Source organism: Hetaerina americana, unplaced genomic scaffold (assembly GCF_022747635.1).
Source record: "Hetaerina americana unplaced genomic scaffold, ioHetAmer1.1.p SCAF_1, whole genome shotgun sequence".
Classification (NCBI taxonomy): domain Eukaryota; kingdom Metazoa; phylum Arthropoda; class Insecta; order Odonata; family Calopterygidae; genus Hetaerina; species Hetaerina americana.
This window is the reverse complement of record NW_027286069.1, coordinates 75,907,364-75,925,784: the sequence shown is the minus strand read 5'-3', so window position 1 is coordinate 75,925,784 and position 18,421 is coordinate 75,907,364. Positions and strand designations below refer to the sequence as shown.

The 18,421-nt window shown below is 33.7% G+C and overlaps 1 protein-coding gene across 4 annotated transcripts in view; it reads right to left on the bottom strand.

The window, feature by feature from the left end:
* Window positions 1-18,421, bottom strand: part of GABA-B-R1 (gamma-aminobutyric acid type B receptor subunit 1) — a 34,147-nt gene that overhangs the window by 14,218 nt on the left and 1,508 nt on the right. For all 4 annotated transcript variants that reach the window (XM_071591791.1, XM_071591782.1, XM_071591774.1 and 1 more), the window contains exons 4-12: window positions 12,350-12,484; window positions 11,620-11,790; window positions 11,225-11,441; window positions 10,970-11,118; window positions 7,168-7,297; window positions 4,000-4,127; window positions 3,687-3,828; window positions 3,212-3,362; window positions 245-485 (exon numbers count right to left, since the gene is read on the bottom strand). In XM_071591791.1, the coding sequence (XP_071447892.1) occupies window positions 245-485; window positions 3,212-3,362; window positions 3,687-3,828; window positions 4,000-4,127; window positions 7,168-7,297; window positions 10,970-11,118; window positions 11,225-11,441; window positions 11,620-11,790; window positions 12,350-12,484 (1,464 nt within the window). The remainder of the gene's footprint in view (window positions 1-244; window positions 486-3,211; window positions 3,363-3,686; window positions 3,829-3,999; window positions 4,128-7,167; window positions 7,298-10,969; window positions 11,119-11,224; window positions 11,442-11,619; window positions 11,791-12,349; window positions 12,485-18,421) is intronic.

The following is an 18,421-nucleotide window of genomic DNA, read 5'->3' as shown; positions in this document are numbered from 1 at the left end:
CTTATCAGACTGGTCGCCATGCTATAACCAGGAAGCATTGCATTATCAGAGTTATGAATAGGAGCTAACCAGATCACATAACCAACACATTTCATATTTGATATGAGCCAAAATGTCATGTCTAGCATGAGAAAACTTATGAAATAAATGATAAAAATAAAGATAAAGATTTTATGCCACTTGATTGTGTTGCAAATATAAGGAAAATCATTAATCTAAATGGAGGGAATTCAGAACTGCATACCTTAGGGTCTGCCTTAGCTTTAGTAGTAAGCCTATGCACTCTCCAAACTTTAGAAAACATGGCACCATATGCAAGAGAAAATCCAGTGCATAATAACCAGGAACGAGCAGTACACACTGATGGGTATGCTTCTCTTTCAACAAACCGACCATCAAGACCTAGTGGAAACACACTTCCAAGACAAAGAACCACTCCAACAAGCATCAGTGTATTACAAGCCGGTTGGGACAGTTGTATCACTCTGAAAGAGAAAAAATTAAAAAAATAGTTAATGTGATACTTTAAACAAAAGGAAAATTGTGTTCTTTAGCCACCATGTTACCACTTGTGAAAAAAAGTTAGCAAGGGCATGCCTGAATGCATTTGAGTTTTACTAGTAATAAAATAAAATTATATTTGGTATTTAGAGAATATATAATGGGTTCCAAGAAACCACAATGTTTTGTAAGATTCTAATTCAGGGAGATCAACTGATCAATGATTTTAAATGTATGGCTATTCATGATTTTTTAAGGGGGAAAATTTCACAGGGAGGCCAGGCATTTCCTGGCTTCTTAATACTAATTTTTTCCCCTTTCCCCATTGAAAATGCTCTCCTTATTCTCAATTTTTCTTCTAATGCTTGGAACCTGATTATGTATTTATCTGTGGTTCGTCCCTCAATGCTTCCTTGCCATATGTAACATGAAAGTCCGCCTGAATACAGTTTTGATTTTTGCCAGGGCCTACACGGATGATGTCCTACAGGATAACACAAAATGATCTCACAACAAAATAAAACATCGTTATCACAGAGAATTCTCAGTTCTCAAATCAAACTCCCTGACATTTTAAAAAATTTAGCCTTTTTTCCACTTTTCCTAAACTTCTACTCCCTTCATCTTTAATGATGATTTCACTGACAATTACAAAGTATCTGACAAAAATTATGTCAATCAGTACACGTTTTGTTAAAATTAGAATTTTGAAACTTTTAATGATTACTATGCCAAATATTATCACTCAGTAAACATTCGGTAATTGATTAGACAAGAGGCATCTCAATAGAGTTGAGAAAGAAATAAGCATTACAACTGAAGCATGGTGTCATTTGTACTAAAACTAGAGGTGGTCTGATGACAGGAGTAGTAGTCGCTTTAAGGGAGGTGTTTGAGAGCTGAGGTCATTTGTGCTTGATGACAGTAGAATGGAAAAACAAAAAGGAAGCATACATCCTCATCAATGCTCACTGTCCACCAATAGAAGGAGACTGTGATAGCATTAGAATGTTATTAGGCTAACTTATGGTGAAGATTTAAACTTCCATACAGGATACATAAATATAGGAGACAGGATGACAAACATTGATTGAACATTGTACTTTGAAAGGGAGTAAAAAACCAACTTTTTTACTAAGCCAACATTATAATCATATATAGCTGGATATTTACATTATTATCATTACTATTATTTGGATAGTATACTGTTTTAGATAGGTTTTGGGTGGATACAGACAGAACAATGATACATTTTTTTGCATTTCTCAACAAAACAAAACCTGATATTGACATTACATAAACCCTTCTACTTAATCATGATTAATACTTCTATTGCCTTGGGCTGATTTTTCACATTGTCAATTCTGACTAACTTTCATAAGAAATCTTGTGGAACATGACTCAATGGATCTCTCAAGTGAATCATGTGCGGAAACTCAAGACAGTAGTGTGACACAAGATTCATTTAGAAGTGCCAGAGATAACAGGCCAGAGGAAGGAAAATACTCACACTGTTGTGTCTATTTTGTATCTAGGAACAAATCTTTGGCATGTAAATACTAGCCACACATTTGATAGCAAGGGCAATAACTTATTTGAAAAAAATTTGAGTGAATAGTAGATTATTATTTTTTCCTGTTTTTATAAATTTCAAAAATCAATAATGATTTTGCATTCATTGAATACTAAGAAAATACAGAGCTGGTATATGTTTTGCCATGGTCCCTCAGCAACATAGTTATTGTTTTATAATTATGCCATGAGATTTTGAATAATTTTAAATGTGTGCTAATTTTTGTATGTTACAAAATATTTTAGGTACCAGCTCATGATTTCAGCTCTAGATTCTATTATGCATGTATATTTGCACTGTAGTTATGCATTTGAAGGAGTAAGAAGTTGTAATTCATTTCTGTCTTCTAATTCTTAAGAATCCTTCCTCAATTTAAAGATTCAGACTCCTGTTAACTCTTCACTCTTTGCTAAACATTGAATTCGTTAAAAGTTAGATAATGCTAGGCGCATTTAAAAGTTAACCAAGAAAACAAACTATGAAATTTGCATTTTTCTAAATTGTTGTTTAGTTGGTTGATTGCTGGAAATGGCAGACCCATGAAACCGAGTTGTCATGACGCAATACATACTTAATATTACTGAATAAAAGTGTTTTCGAAAATGAGAAATGTGACTTTGAAAAAATAAATTGGGAAATTTTGACTATACCGGTCTATTTACAAACACCTTCAAATCAAAATATAGTACTAGATCCCATTAACAATTTAAAAAATAGGAATCTGATTAAAGTTAAAACAAATTGATGTATTTGAAAGAATTTTGCCCTGCTCTTTGATTCCTCTTATAAAAATATATCAAAAATTGAGAGTTAGTTTCAGGTGCAGAATTGAAATTTTTGAACGCTTATTACAAAAGACTAACATTTTCCTCATCACTTAGTTTTCACCCACCAACTTCCATTATTTTCCAGCCCAATATGCTGAATATTACATGATGACAAGTGACCCAAGTGATCAATAATTATTTCTCATGAATGAAATCCTCTCACCCATTTTCTTCAGTGGCTAAACAAAAATAATCATGACAGCATATCCCACCACTGGCTTTTAAATGAAACAGAAATTCAAAGACCACAAAGGTTAAAACATGATCAAAAATGAAAGGAAACTTTTAATGAAAGACAAAGGTACATTACCTTCGGTGACGATGTAGAAAATTGAACAATATAAGTGCCGCAGCCCAAAGAATACCAACAAGGGATATGGTACACATTGAGACAAAAAGTCCAAGAGATACTGTCCGAAGGACACGTCGAACAATGGTCCGATCTTGTGGAACTTTACCCCCTGAGAAAAGAGACATTACATCAAGAGAGAAGAAATATGTATTATTTGATCTGATACAAATATACTAGCTATCTTAAGATGAGGGAAAGAATGAAATATTTTTGTTTTTCCAGCTATAACAAAGTCAAGGAATTTTTGAAAATCAGGCAGTATGAAATACACTTCTAGTAATCAAATCACAGAGATTGCAGGTGTTTAAAAATTATGAATGATCAAATTAGAATTCCCAAACTAATTAATAAAAATACTTCCAGAGCATAAATAAAACAGAGCAATATATTATATTTCAATACAAGGCAATAATAATATATAAAATTTTATTACCACTCCAGCGTTCCCTGTTAAACCACGTCAAGTTATCACTCTGAGTGTCATAGTATCCAAGAAGAATATATTTCCCATTAACAACCTGTTCAATTTGTGTTAATGCAATACGATCACCTTGAGAGCTGAATGCAACATAGCCCTGCCATAAAGAAATTTCTTGATCAGTAAATTTAGGAAAGGAAATCAGTTAATATTTAAAGTTGAACATCTTCATGTTTCATTGTAGTTGACTACTATTAACACCAATTCATATTTTAAAATATGGGATATCATTTGATGATTTGAATATGTATATCAAACGATTACTTACAGAAACTCCAAGAAACTGGGTAGAATTGATAGCAGAGTAAATATTATCAGCCGTTTCCTTATCAGTGTAGGTGAAATCTTTGAGACTCTTTCCCTGCCTGTTTAGTTTTTCCATTGTTTTATTGAATGCTGAAAGTTTTAAAGGAAAAAATTAATTCATATATTACCTCATAATATATATTAATTCATATATTCATATAAAAAATTACACACATTAATATTGGCATACAAATACCAATATTATAAAGATTATTCAGTAGTAGAAGTCTATCACACAATCAATGCCCGGGCATGCCTTTCTGGGCACCCCCATGTCAATAATTTGTTCCTAATGCCCATTTGGAAAATTATCTTAATCGATGCCACAAGGTCTAGTTAATAACTGCTACTTGCATTTATCATTTATTTACCATCATCTGGCCAGTAGGAAATACTGTATTTCTAATATTGTTTCCATTTCTGAATTTGAATATTATTTAGTATTGATATGTTTTCTACTTTAATTAACCTAACTAGGTACGTTTACAAACCTGTATACCATCTGAGAATGTCTTTTTATGTATTTCAAATCAAAATTCTTCTTCAATTTTAAATTAAATTTTAATTCTAAATATTGAGTATGTAACTCAATGTAATTTGTACCTGTTTGTAAAGTTTATTATAATTGTGGAACCAATATATGTTTTTTACCTTTTTTTGAGTAAAAGGGTTATTACAGTTAAATAAATTAAAAAAATAAATAAATTACATGATATGCATGCAAAGAATTCAATCTTTTAGGGAACGAATTTAAAGAATCTTATTCAAATAAAGTAAAATCTCATTTTCATATTTACCTTTAAAATTGCAACGGTAAATGGCACCAAAACAACATAAAAGCCATAAGTAACAGATGAAAGAAAAAGGATACAAATTCATTGGTATATAGTAGCTTACAGAACTCCAGTTTACCAGCAATGAGGGCTATATGAGCAATGAACGTGTTTTACTTAGTCGTTCAGTAGGCTTAAATCTCATCCAACATCCTCTTTAAATTGACTGTGACAGAAAATTCAACCAACATACAGTAAACCCTCACCAATCTCGACTATATTGGATTAGGGGTAGTCAAGATTAGGCAATATTCAGACTATGAAGGGATCTAGCCAATGTAATCCTATGGAGTATTTTTCCACATTATTCTTGTGACCATTGACCACCAGCAATTCAACTGACTACATATGGTACATTAGAACCATAAAGTGTAAATAGATCCCAGTTAAGTATGAAATTTTCAACTTTAAATAAGATATATACTACCTTGATCAAAAAGTTCCCGGAATAACCACCGTGTGGCGCTCCCATCGTTCCGATTTGAGTTCTGTTTTTTTTTTGTTAAATTGGTACATCTGTTGTTGATATTCCCTTTAAATCTTAGTGTCATAACTTGACATTTGCAAAAGTTACGTAGCCAAGAGTACATATATCTCTGTGTGTGTTGGCGATTTTTTACAATTGCAGAAATGGATTTAAATTTGCAACAACGAACTTGTATTAAATTTTGCGTAAAAAACGGATTTAGTGGCGCACGGACGTTGGAAATGTTGGAAAAGTGTTTCGGCAACGATTCTCTAAAAAAAACGGTCGTTTACCAGTGGCACGAGCGGTTCAGAAGTGGTCGTGAGTCAATCGAAGATGATGAACGCAGTGGCAGACCATCGACATCGAAAGTCGGTGAAAAAATTGATAAAGTAAAAGAAATGTTGGTCAATAACCGCAAATTAACCATCAGAGAAATAGCGGAGGACTTGAACATTGCCTATGGATCCGCCCAAGACATTGTGGTTAATGATTTGGGTTTCCGTCGGGTAGCAGCAAAGTTGGTTCCAAAAGACCTCAATTTCATGCAAAAAAGAGACCGTGTTGACGTCGCAAAAGACATGATTTGCGAGGCTGAATCCGATCCCACATTCATCAAAAGGATCATTACTGGAGACGAGACGTGGGTTTATGAGTACGACACGCAATCCAGACATCAGGCAAGTTAATGGCGTTCACCAAATGAGCCGAGACCAAAAAAACCACGTCGTTTTCAGTCAAAAAAGAAGGCAATGCTGACGGTTTTCATGGATTACAACGGTGTAGTGCATCATGAATTTTTGCCAGAAGGCCAGACAGTAAACAAAGAGTATTATTTGGGCGTTATGAGACGTTTGCGTGAAGCAATTCGCCGAAAGAGACCAGAAATGTGGGCAGAAAACTCGTGGATTTTGCACCATGATAACGCACCGTCGCATAGTGCTATCATTAATCGTAATTTTTTGACGAAAAATGCAACAAATACCATCCAACAGCCACCGAATTCACCTGATTTGGCTCCCTGTGACTTCTTTCTGTTCAATCGAGTTAAAAAACCATTACGGGGAACGCGTTTTAGCAGCCGAGAGGAAGTAATGGAAAAATCGCAGGAAGCACTGATGGACATACCGAAAACCGAATATAAAAAATGTTTCGAGGATGGGATCAAGCGCTGACATAAGTGTGTTGCAGTCGATGGGGATTACTTTGAAGGGGACAATATTGATTTAGATGAATAAACTTGTATTTTTAATTTTCTGAATAAATTCCGGGAAATTTTTGATCAAGGTAGTATGTGTATCAGATTTTCCCCAAAAATTAAGTTTGCATTAATTCTCAAGTAACTTCAAGTGAAATAAGGGTAATGCACACTTTGCTATTCTAACACTGGCATTATACAATTTATTTTGATCTATTTCCATGCCTTAAGCTAATTTATCATTCAAGTTTTGAAAAATAAATTAGAGACAACTTAAAAAAAGGCCCTATATTTGTTGGTAACTTTCAGTTTTAATAGTGAAATGCACCGCCACATTCCAATACTTATACATGTATAAACATCATCCAGGAGTCACTCCCCTAACTACTGACCATTATAAAAAATAAAATCCATTCTTAAAAATCCACAAACTAACCCCTGATCAGCCTATCGTACAGAACCAATGGCTTTCTCTCTACCAGCCGAAGACAAATTGAATTTTAAGAAACCTACTATTTGTTCAGTTTCTTTTATTTGTGTGATGATAATAACTACATAATGAATAATATTATGATTTACTGAGGCCATTCTAGAAAATTAGTTGCTTTAAAATTAAACACAAACACAAATTACCTAAGGCTACAGCCCAAACAGCATCATAAGCTAGAGGTGCTTCTTGATATCCTTCTGGATAACGCCCTTTATCGATGTCATAACTTTTCTTCAATGCTTTATTAAGCCTCTCCCTAAAGTCATTTGTTGTCTGCAAAAAATATATTAGCAGAGAAAAGATTAGATCATAGAGGTGCTATAAATCAATACTAGGATCATGACCATTCATAATGAAAGCACATAATATTTTTCATTATTTGTGCAAAGGATAAAGAAAATGTTGTCACCCCCTTTCAAATTTTGCACTAAGAAACATAATTAATTCCTGATACAGGCAAAATTCTTTGGAAATATATCACTAGAACCATGATTATAAACTGTAAAATGGAGTAAAGTCACCTAACAGGAAGCAAGAGATCATAAGATCTGTGAATGCCCCAGGATTTCTGTAATAAGGCACAAATTATTTTGCTATGGCTGTCTGCCCAGTTACAAATCATATTTTAAATGTAATCTCTAAACAGATAAAGTTTTCGTGATCAATAGTTTAGTTAGTAAATATGCACACCATGTCATTTCAAAAAAACATCAGTTTCATGGTGAGAATAAGTTGAAAGTATATATATATATATATATATATATATATATATATATATATATATATATATATATATATATATATATATATATATATATATATATATATATATATATATATATATATATATATATATATATATATATATATATATATATATATATATATATATATATATATATATATATATATATATATATATATATATATATATATATATATATATATATATATATATATATATATATATATATATATAACTATTATAGTATATATATAACTATTTACCTGATATTAATCAAAAGAAATGACTTCCCAGAATATTAGTTTAAGAAAAAAGCATTTGATGTGGTTCTACGAGGGTCATCCGGAAAGTAGTACCCGTTCGTGCCGCATGAAGTGCTGACGACGCGAGTAGCCGCTGGACGAGGTCAGATAGCTTCAGTGGCTTGTCTGCCTTCTCTGAGCCAAGTTGCGTGACGCTAGCATTGCCTGTGTTGTTTCTGTGATTGTTTACAATGTTTAAAAAAATTGAGAACGCCGCCAGTTGTGAAGTGAGGGCAGTGATTAAATTCCTCAATGCAAGAAACGTTCGCCCATGTGATATTCATCGCCAATTAAAGGAGGTGTATGGAGACAATGTAATGGACGAGTCGTCTGTTCGGCGGTGGTGTCGCAACTTCAACATGGGGAGGGGGAACACACACGACGATGAGCGTTCGGGGAGACCGTCTGTCATTACAGACCAACTGGTGAGCTCAGTTGACGAATTCGTGAGGAACGATCGGCGCGTCACAATTGATGACATCTGTGAGCATTTTCCCAATGTTTCTGGAACAATTGTTCATGAAATTGTTAAACACCATCTGCATTATGCAAAAATTTGTGCAAGATGGGTCCCTCGCGTATCTCAATGAGCTGGCGGCGAAGGACTATGCAGCAGGAATACAGAAACTTGTCACACGTTATGACAAATGCCTTAATTTGCTTGGAGATTATGTTGAGAAGTAGTTTAAAGTATCCTCTTTCAAATAAAATTTTTTATGTTTGTTAATATTTACTTTTGTGTCTTTATTTCACGAACGGGTACTACTTTCCGGATGACCCTCGTAATTATAAAATTTTGTTCGCCTAAAATTTTACTGCAGGACTGTACAGTGAGGGAAGGGACAGTGAAAGGAAAATGAAAGCTGTGAATAGAACATGACTGTTTTCATCTCTCAATCTTATTTACAGTCTTTTCAGATAGACTTTGAGAATCCTACCACCTTTCAAAATCATCAAGACCCTACTAGTCACTCAAAAATGCCTCTAAAAAGGTGATTTCCCATGGCCTCAGAAAAACCAAATGGCAAAAGATACTGACTGCTACAGTTACTGACAGAGGAAGCTGAGATAGCATTCATGAATACATGTGTATTTCTCATAATGAGGATCCTCAATACGAAAACCACTTTAAAATATTAAAATTATTAGTTATTGAAACAGCATCTATATGATCTTTAGAATACGCAAGTTAATATTACACATGGGGAGCTAAGGTGGGGAAAATAAATACATTTATATTGTGTCATCTCATGAGGAAGAAGGGTTGCCACTTATTTTCTGGATCCCAATTCCTGATCTGCTGATTTTCCCCATGAATATCCGGTCCTTTTATTGAAAAAATTCCTCCAATAGCGTTTGGAATGCAAATTAGGTACTTTTTGTGGATCATCGCTAATTACTGTGTGAACCAAGGCTATCCCCATCTTTGATCTTCCCACATATTTAAGGTTTTTGTTAGGGATTACACATGTGATGCATGAATCACGTTAGAAATAGTCTCAGACACTAAAAGGAACATCACTTTCATTGGAAATTCTTAATTTGTGCATCATATTTTTCAACAAATTTTGTCCCTTTTGTGATATTTTTAAAATTTCTAAAGAAGCTGAGCAATTTTCCAACTGAGTGGCCACTACAGAAAGTAGTAATTGAATTATTTCACCTCTATATCTCTTTAGGGGTGCATATCACGAATGAGTCCAAATTACATTGCAGCAAAGATCAATTGCTCAGGTCAAAAAAATGCCCAAACTCATTGGTATCTATACAATATGGCAGTTCATCCAAATCAGAGGTGGGCCTCAAAACCCTATCATTCATAAACTTCATCCCAATATTATGATACAGAGATTAAGAAAAACTATATTTTTTAGAGCTTCTTGGTGAAGATGCTAAGAAATTCATTTGTGGTGTTACAGATAGTGAAGAGTGGCATAGCATACAAAAAAGAGCATTGAAGTGAAATTTCCTGACACCTTGGATAAAACCAAAACAACCAGCCAATATTTGATAAAAATGATCACAGATCATGCAGAAGCATTCATGAACTAATTACGAGGGTTATAGCTTATCAAACAATAAGCTTACTCAATAAAGATATTGAAAATTCTTAAAAACAATTTTGTAGAGTGAAATAAATTATCCCATCACTTTGTAGTTTGCTGAAAACATGAATATCTTCTAAAGCTTTTTGAAAAACTACCCAATTGGTACATAAGTGCAAAGAAATATTTTTATGGCTAGAAAGCACAGTAAGAAATGTCTTCCTTTGCAATAATACTAAAGTCTTTCTGCTTATGTATGATAAGGTATATATTAAGACAAGTAAATCATTGCAGAAGATTTCATTTTGAAATCATTATTTCAAACTACAGAGATTTGAATTTTATCAAAAAAAAAACAAATTTCCTGGTGTTATTCTAGTATCCTTTTTTTTGTCCTGATGTGATTCCAACTAGATAGATGGGTGGAAATGTATGACTCAAGTCTTTTAAGATTATCCAACCAACTTTTTCTCAAAAACAGATTCACAGATCAATTCAACGCACTCCTGAGGGCTATTTTAAGTACTTAATTCTAACATGTTTTTTCAGCTTAAATCAACTTTTTGCAAGTGGATTTTATAATAAGTTTTTAGGAAAATTTGGTCTTGTTGAAGTGCAATCCTACTTGAAACACATGTATATTAGCTGTAAAATGTGAAAAAAAGAATAACCATGTAATCTGTTCAACCAGCTTAACTTTTGATATTCTTTCTGCAATTAAATCACAAAAAACTAATGAAAATAAATTACCACATCAAGTGAACATTAAACATAACATTAATCCAAAGTTGATAGTGTTCCAAGGTATTGTAGCCAGTTGTATGGAATTGTGAATATCATACAGTTAACTTACCATTCCTGATATTGTTCGCTGCTCATTTTGATTCCACATTAGAGCTTCAGTTGTCAGATGCCCTTCTGCGGCCATCCTCATTTCCTCAGCTGTGCACTTTATGCCTTCCTGGTCCAGGTTTTCTTCAAACCAATTATCTTCGTACCATCCTTAAAAATTATAAGTAAGCCAGATGTGTAAATTTTCAAACACTCATCCATGACAATTTCATAGTTTACGAGTATGAAAATTTCATGGTGATCCTTCAACACTTACCTATAAAAAACCAGACATGGGATTTTCCATACAGTTTTTGCTTGAAAACTTCACACAATACACGCCGAGCTGCAACCACATAGAAAAGTCCTACAATGACACGGGCATCTTGCCGCCTTAAATTACGCACAGCATCAGTAGGGTCACTCAGGAAACTTTGCCTTGTTATTATTTCTATTCCACTGCGCTTGCACCGTGCTTCCAAATCCTCCACAGTCTATGTAACAAAAAGAACACACAATACTAAGTATATCTGTATTAGGCAAAAATTTTTAAATGCATCACGCCTGAAACTACTCAATTTGAAGATAATGTAGAAAGATTTCACCAATAATGGCACTGACACAAAAATGAAAGATATTCAACGTATGAATGGCATAAATATTTTTACATACTGAAATGAAGACCTCTTCTGCTTGCTGAAGAATGGCAACACGGGACCATCCAAACTTCTCCATCAACTTTATCCTTGTTGGGTTATGAACAGTGGCAGAAGGATGTGTTCGGAAAAGAGTTGGGAATCGGTTTCTGTCTGACAGTGCAGGTGAGCTGGCACCATAGCAGAGCTTCAAGAGGATCCAGAGAAAATGACAAAAAAACAATAAATATATACCTACATAAATAATCACCAGACAGATCAAAAGAGTCTACTTGGGACAAATGAACAGTTTCAATTTAAAATATGTTAGGGTAAGAAAACTTTCAGAATCACTGACTCACAAGCAAAACATATATCACCCTACCGGTTGAATTGATTTTTATAATTTATTGAAACTGGAACCTCTATGAAAAACTAGGCTGAATATAGCCAATTATATTATAACAATTTTAATTAATATAGTTAATTAACGAGAAATTAATCTTAAGAAGCAAGAAATAAAGTAAATTCTATGATTTATAGTCTGACTATGATGGATATAAGCATGGTGATTACAGAAGAATCAAACCAACAAATTATTGTCATCCTGAAGAAAATAGTTAAACCTTCTAACCCACGGAAAGATAAACTGTTATTACAGAATTCTGATTTCCTTGGCATGAGGCTCAGTAGTGAATGAGTCTAACTTTTGCGCTGTTCATGAAGTATTCACTTCATGATTATTAACTGAATGCACATTAACTTACCACAACTAGGTTCCACATCTTGGCTGCCTCAGCTACAGTGGTACACACTGTACTGCAGCCAGCAAGTAACATTAGCTTCTGAGGCTTGTTGTACAGCAGATTGTACATAACAGATGCACCAAGGCCTGGCTCACACTGCAAGAAAAAGAAAATTGAGAGTTTTCACACACGGCAGAGCATAGCATAATTAAATGCAGACTTCTAGAGCATAAGGGCTAAGCAACAGGTACTCCAGGACAATAACACACTGATCAGGAGAAAACACAACAGATTATATGCAAGAGGGAAACATTTTCAAGTTTTGACAGGAAAATCAGTAGGTGCATGGTAAGTTAGTTGTATCATGTGAAATATCAAGGAGCAGTGGGTACTTCTTACTATGCAGAAATACAGAGATGAAGAAATGTACAGAGAAACTCGTCCCTTATATTTATAAAATGCCCTAACTCTCTCTCATAACACAATATACATGTCACATTCAATGTTATTCACACAATAAATAAATGAGTGCCAGAATACACGTTATAGCAGAGGTGGCCCTATTTTAAGGGCTTCAAAAGCACAGAGTGTTTTCATGTCTAAGAGAGTTTGACAATTTGTAAACTCATTTGGATTCTTATAACTTCTCTCTACAAATTTTAATGGTATCACCTAGTATTTACTCATCTCTATCATACGCTTTTTTTTAAAAGATGGATTTTTTGTAAATGCAATGCAAGCTCCTGATTTTATTACACATGCCTCAAGGCCATTAAAAAGAAGGAAAAACTGTGCACAGTGAAAAAGAATTTGCAATTTTGAAAAATTAAACACGTTAATGTCCACCATATGGTCACATAGCTTTTATACAACAATCAGTACCTCCTTAAATAGCTATAGATATTTTAAATAATCATTATCACAATTATTCCCATTTCACAGCATATGAATTTTCCTAGGCTTCATTGTGGAAGACGCACCAGAAAAAAGGCTTTCACAGAATAGTGATATTAGTGGTAGAGATTTTCTATATCTGACATGAAGTTGTGAGAACTTTAATACTAAAACATTTTGCAAAAATGAATTACATTGCATTGATGCAATATGAATACAATGCAATCAATTACATGCTCAACAGTAGACAATGTAAGAGGAAGCATTCTTTCAATTTATGCCATTTATTTTAACATCCCAGGAATGCTTACTCTGTGAACTTTTCATGCCTAGAAAAATCCTCCAAATGAAGTGAATATGCACTAGCATTCATAATTGCTTTAGGAGTTATGTTCAATCTGCACTACTTGGATTACTTGTTACAATATGTAACAGAGCAAGCAGAGATTTCATCTTTTGGTTTAATATTATAGGCAATAGAGATAGGATATGATTAGAATGACAAGAACACATGATGAATACTTTTTTTTTAACTGACAGCATATCTCATCTAATTACTATTTTACTTCTCCTTTTTGAAGGGATCCCTGAAATTAGAAATCTCCTTTGCACAATTGTGAAACAGATTAACAGAGATACTATTTGTATCTATTCTTTGATTAGCATGATAAGAATCCACTGAGAATACTTTTCTGGAAATGAATAGTGCACCTAATCTAACCACACTTTTCTTCATTATTTTAAACAGATTTCAGAAACTAGAAATTTCCCATGAACGATTGTGGCACACTAATTGACTTCCAAGTAAATGATACCAAATGCAATAAAAACTTAGAAATAAGACTGAGGAAACAACACTAGGCACTGATGAAATCTCTTAAGAAAATAACTGTTTGAAAGGATGTTATACACAACAACACTTGTTCAGATGATGGAAACATCCCATCAGTGCTTTTAAAAATATCCAACTATCTTATCGTGAATCTGCGCACTTCATAAGTTTTAAATTACATGAAAAAGTCTATTTTCCAATTATTCTAAGTCTCAAAGAAGGGTGACAAAATTATTGTTTGGATCCCACTGCCTGTTCCTAACTATCTTCACATTTGGTAGACAAAACTATGGTCCTGTAAACAAAGGGGAGATCATAAAGGATGTTTTTATTTTCATATCAAATAACATTAAAACAGTCATTCATCATTAACTGAGATGCATATACTATGATTGCCTTTTGCCATGATGTACGACACATAGACCCTATAGACAGTGCACAGACCACAAGGCTCAAATTTTTTACATAATTATGTAACTTTTGAGAGACCACCATTTTACATTTTAGAAACTTCCTCCCAACCCCAAACTTAATTTCTTGGTATGCTCTTGAGTCAATTTTGGTAACACACGTATTGTTTCCAAAACTCGTTCAGGACTAAATGGCAAACAATTTTATTACAGTCGACAGATGTTCATCGTGAAAAAAGCTCTCAACTAAGAGACGAGGTTCAACTTTTTATCCATTCATGATAATTAAGAGCATATACACACACATACATAATAAAAAGAATTGAATGCGATGTTACATAGACTATGAAAGTTGGAACACAGGAATGAATAGACCAATACTGAAGGTACATATAAAATAAGTGATTTAAAAAAATAATGAAGATTATTATACAATAAAAATTCTAGCAGAAGAAAAGCGGTTACATAAGGACCTAGGTATATATTTTAGAAAGGTTAGGACCATTAGAGGTTAGTTTCCAACACCACCATACAAAAATGCAACCAATGAGCCCCAATAATTATCACAGCATAAAGCCTCACTGACCACCTTTTGTTGAAGAGCTCTGCCATTCAGAATAAGTAAATGTGCCCATCCTGATATTTGGGTAACACTCAGCCTCACTCTCCATCCGGATAATCCAAAATAATATGGGTGATGGAGATCCTCTGACAAGCTGCAACAATTTAATAAGTAACTTTTGAAAAACAGTAGGCTGAAACAAAATGATAATAAAAAAACTAGAACTAAATCTGTTTGGACATCAGGCTATCACAGGAAAGTTATAAATAAGTATCTTTGTATCTTCTTTAATTAATACTTGAAACTGGGACATAAGTGTAATTGAATCTAAATGAAGCCCATACAATTATGCATTGTTCTATCTATCTATCAATTACTTATCCTAGGTTATTCATTTGACAAAATGCAGTAAAAAACTAACCTAGTCATCTTAAAAAACAATAGAAAAAAGAAGTCACAAACAAACAAGGAAAAGTAAAAAAAATTACTTCAGGATAATTTTTACTTATGCTATTATCGACCTTGAAAGATGTTCCCTCCAACTGAAAGTGAATTACTTTCGGCAACTGCATTTTTGATACTTTCTTTCCACATTCATGAAATACATAACTTTAATAATGCTTTTACTCCACATTGCAGTACAAGGAACTGAGAGTTTTGTGAAATAATACAAATAATACCCACGCATTAGAATATATTTCATAACAATGACCATAGAAACATACACAACAAAATATATATCAACATTATATAACATCACACAATACACAATATCCACTGGCAATTTGGAGATGTTTCCATGAAAACAAAACAAAATGAATGCAATAAAATGGCTTTTGACAGATTTTATAATGCTGTGGAGAATTGACAAATTTTGTTTCTAGTAGAAGGGATATATAATTTAGCTATTCTGTAATATGATCCATTACCATTTAAATATAAAAATTTTGACTACAAGTGAATTTTTAGAATAGAGAGAGCATGATATTGATGGTAAAAAAAGTGGATGATTTTGCGTACGTTGTGAAAGGTGGTACAACTACATGAAGATATTGCGAGAGAGATGAATGCTAACAAAATATTTGAAGGTAGTACGTGGACTATACCAAAATACACAAAAAAGTCTCAAGCAACAGAAACAATTATGCATACAATAAAATACACTTCTTCAAACACCCATGGATGGGCATAAACCTGGGGTATGACATGATAAGCATGAGTATTAGCCAAGTGCAATAAAGGATACTTACGGAGTGTATGGGGAAAAAATTACAGAGGAGGAATTTAGGATTTGTGGGTTATGAATGAATATGGACGGGATGCAACAGTAATGGGCAAGTAATAATTAAGAGTCTGATACTGGTTAGATCAAGTTGAGAGAATGGATGAGATTTAAAAAACAGAAAATTCTGCAAAAATGGTGGAATATTTGAAAAATGAAGACCACGATAGTAAGGGGAGAATGCAGTCAAAAAGACTCACTCACAAGGAATGGATAACTTGGAATTTGGGGCAAAGAATCTCCAAAATATACACTGCCTAAAGGAAACCCAAATAAATAAGAAAATTATGAATAAGGTTATCAGGGATTTTTTACATTATAGCACACTACCCTGTGTATTCCACATTTTATCCTTCAAATTATGATGAAATTGTACCAGAAACAAAGAAATTATATTTCACATTGTAAAAAATAAATGATTTAGAGCGAATTTTATTGTAGATCACAGCAATTTCCCTTAGAATCTCTCTCACTGAGAATATCTTTTATCAGTCAGTCTACCACCTTCTACAAATGCAGGGTGTGCCAACTACCAGAAGGGTGCGCAACATGGGGTATTGCGAAACTAGCCATGAAGAGTAATTGATGTAGTTTACATTCCATATGAATTTATTTCAGGAAATTTGAATTGCCATGCAATAGATTTCCTAATTTTAAAATATCATTAGTTCTCCAGAGAAAAAAGGATCCTTTCTTAACACCAGTGTACTTTGCAGTTAATTTCCCTCCTCTTCATCATGGCCTTTCCTATGAACAGAATCAATGGTTTGAATATTTTTGCCTATGTCAGCATTAAAATCTCATGACTTATATTTATTTTAACAGTTTAGGTAATCTCCATGTACCAAGTAGATCTCTAACCAGGCTATCCAATTATTACATAATGCTTTCTGTATATTCATAATGACTACAGCTGCAAAGGCCTGTACTCTGGGAATGAATTTTTTAGTCATAGAAAAATGGATATGATTTTCTGAGGTGCTGCTCTATTTAATATGTCTAATGAGCTGATATATACCATAAGTCCAATGTGTTCTGTTTGACGGGGTCTATTGTATGCCTTCTAATGACAACTTTTTTCCCTGTATTCTGTGAATTTGGTCTCTGTGCAGGATCCTAAATGCCCCAAGTTTATTCAAGATGAGGCTGAACCAATAAAAAAGAACACTTCTTAACTTTTTCAAATACTTCTCCACAGTTCATTTGATGTTATTAAGTTTCTAAAATGATGCAAAAGCTCTTGATAATGTTAAATGGAATTATTTATTTAATCAAATGAAGAATGCATAAGTTCAATATAGAAATAGAAGAACTGTACGGAATTTGAATGATTTAAAAGTGATTATAAGGTCAGGGGGAAGACAAGTGAAAGGTGCAGAAAGACATGAGCCATGACTGCACCTTGTGACCTTTCAACCTGAATGTTTATCCAAGTTGCAATTTAGAAGTTATGCTACAGGATAAGTGAAGGGGTAAATATGTAGGAGACAAGCAGAGTGGCCAAGATTTGTGGATGGCTGAGCCATTTAGCAGATACTGAAGAATGATGGGGAATGGGATGGTGTGGTGGCTAACATAAGGGGCGGCCCATCCAGAGGGCCTGGGTTTGAATCCTAGAGGCGGCAGATATTTTTCAGTGGTACCCCAGTCCCTACTTGAGATGCTTTGTGGAGAACACTTTGAGTGAGTATGCCATCTCTTGGATGGGATGTTAAATGGCATGCCTTTCATTAAGAGTAGGCTAATGTTAATGCCAATACGGGGTTTCTCTCCACCCTTCCTCCTTTCCCATCCATCCCTAATGGTGGAAATTACCTGAGCTGTTGGTCAGCTTCCCTAAAACTACTACTACTACATAATTACTAATAATAATGGAAAATATAAGTGACATCATTGGATGAGAGTATAATATTAATAAGAATGAAAAAAGTAAAGGTAAAGGCTTACCATAGAGATGGCTATGCTCGTTGCAACACAAATTATACAGGTGGTCAAGAAATTCAAATAATTGAAATCCTATATAACATAAAGGTTCAGTTAATACTGAAATGTCAATTACACATGGTACCTCTGCTTTTCTAAAGGTTGTGCATTTTTTCAGAAATGCTCAGAG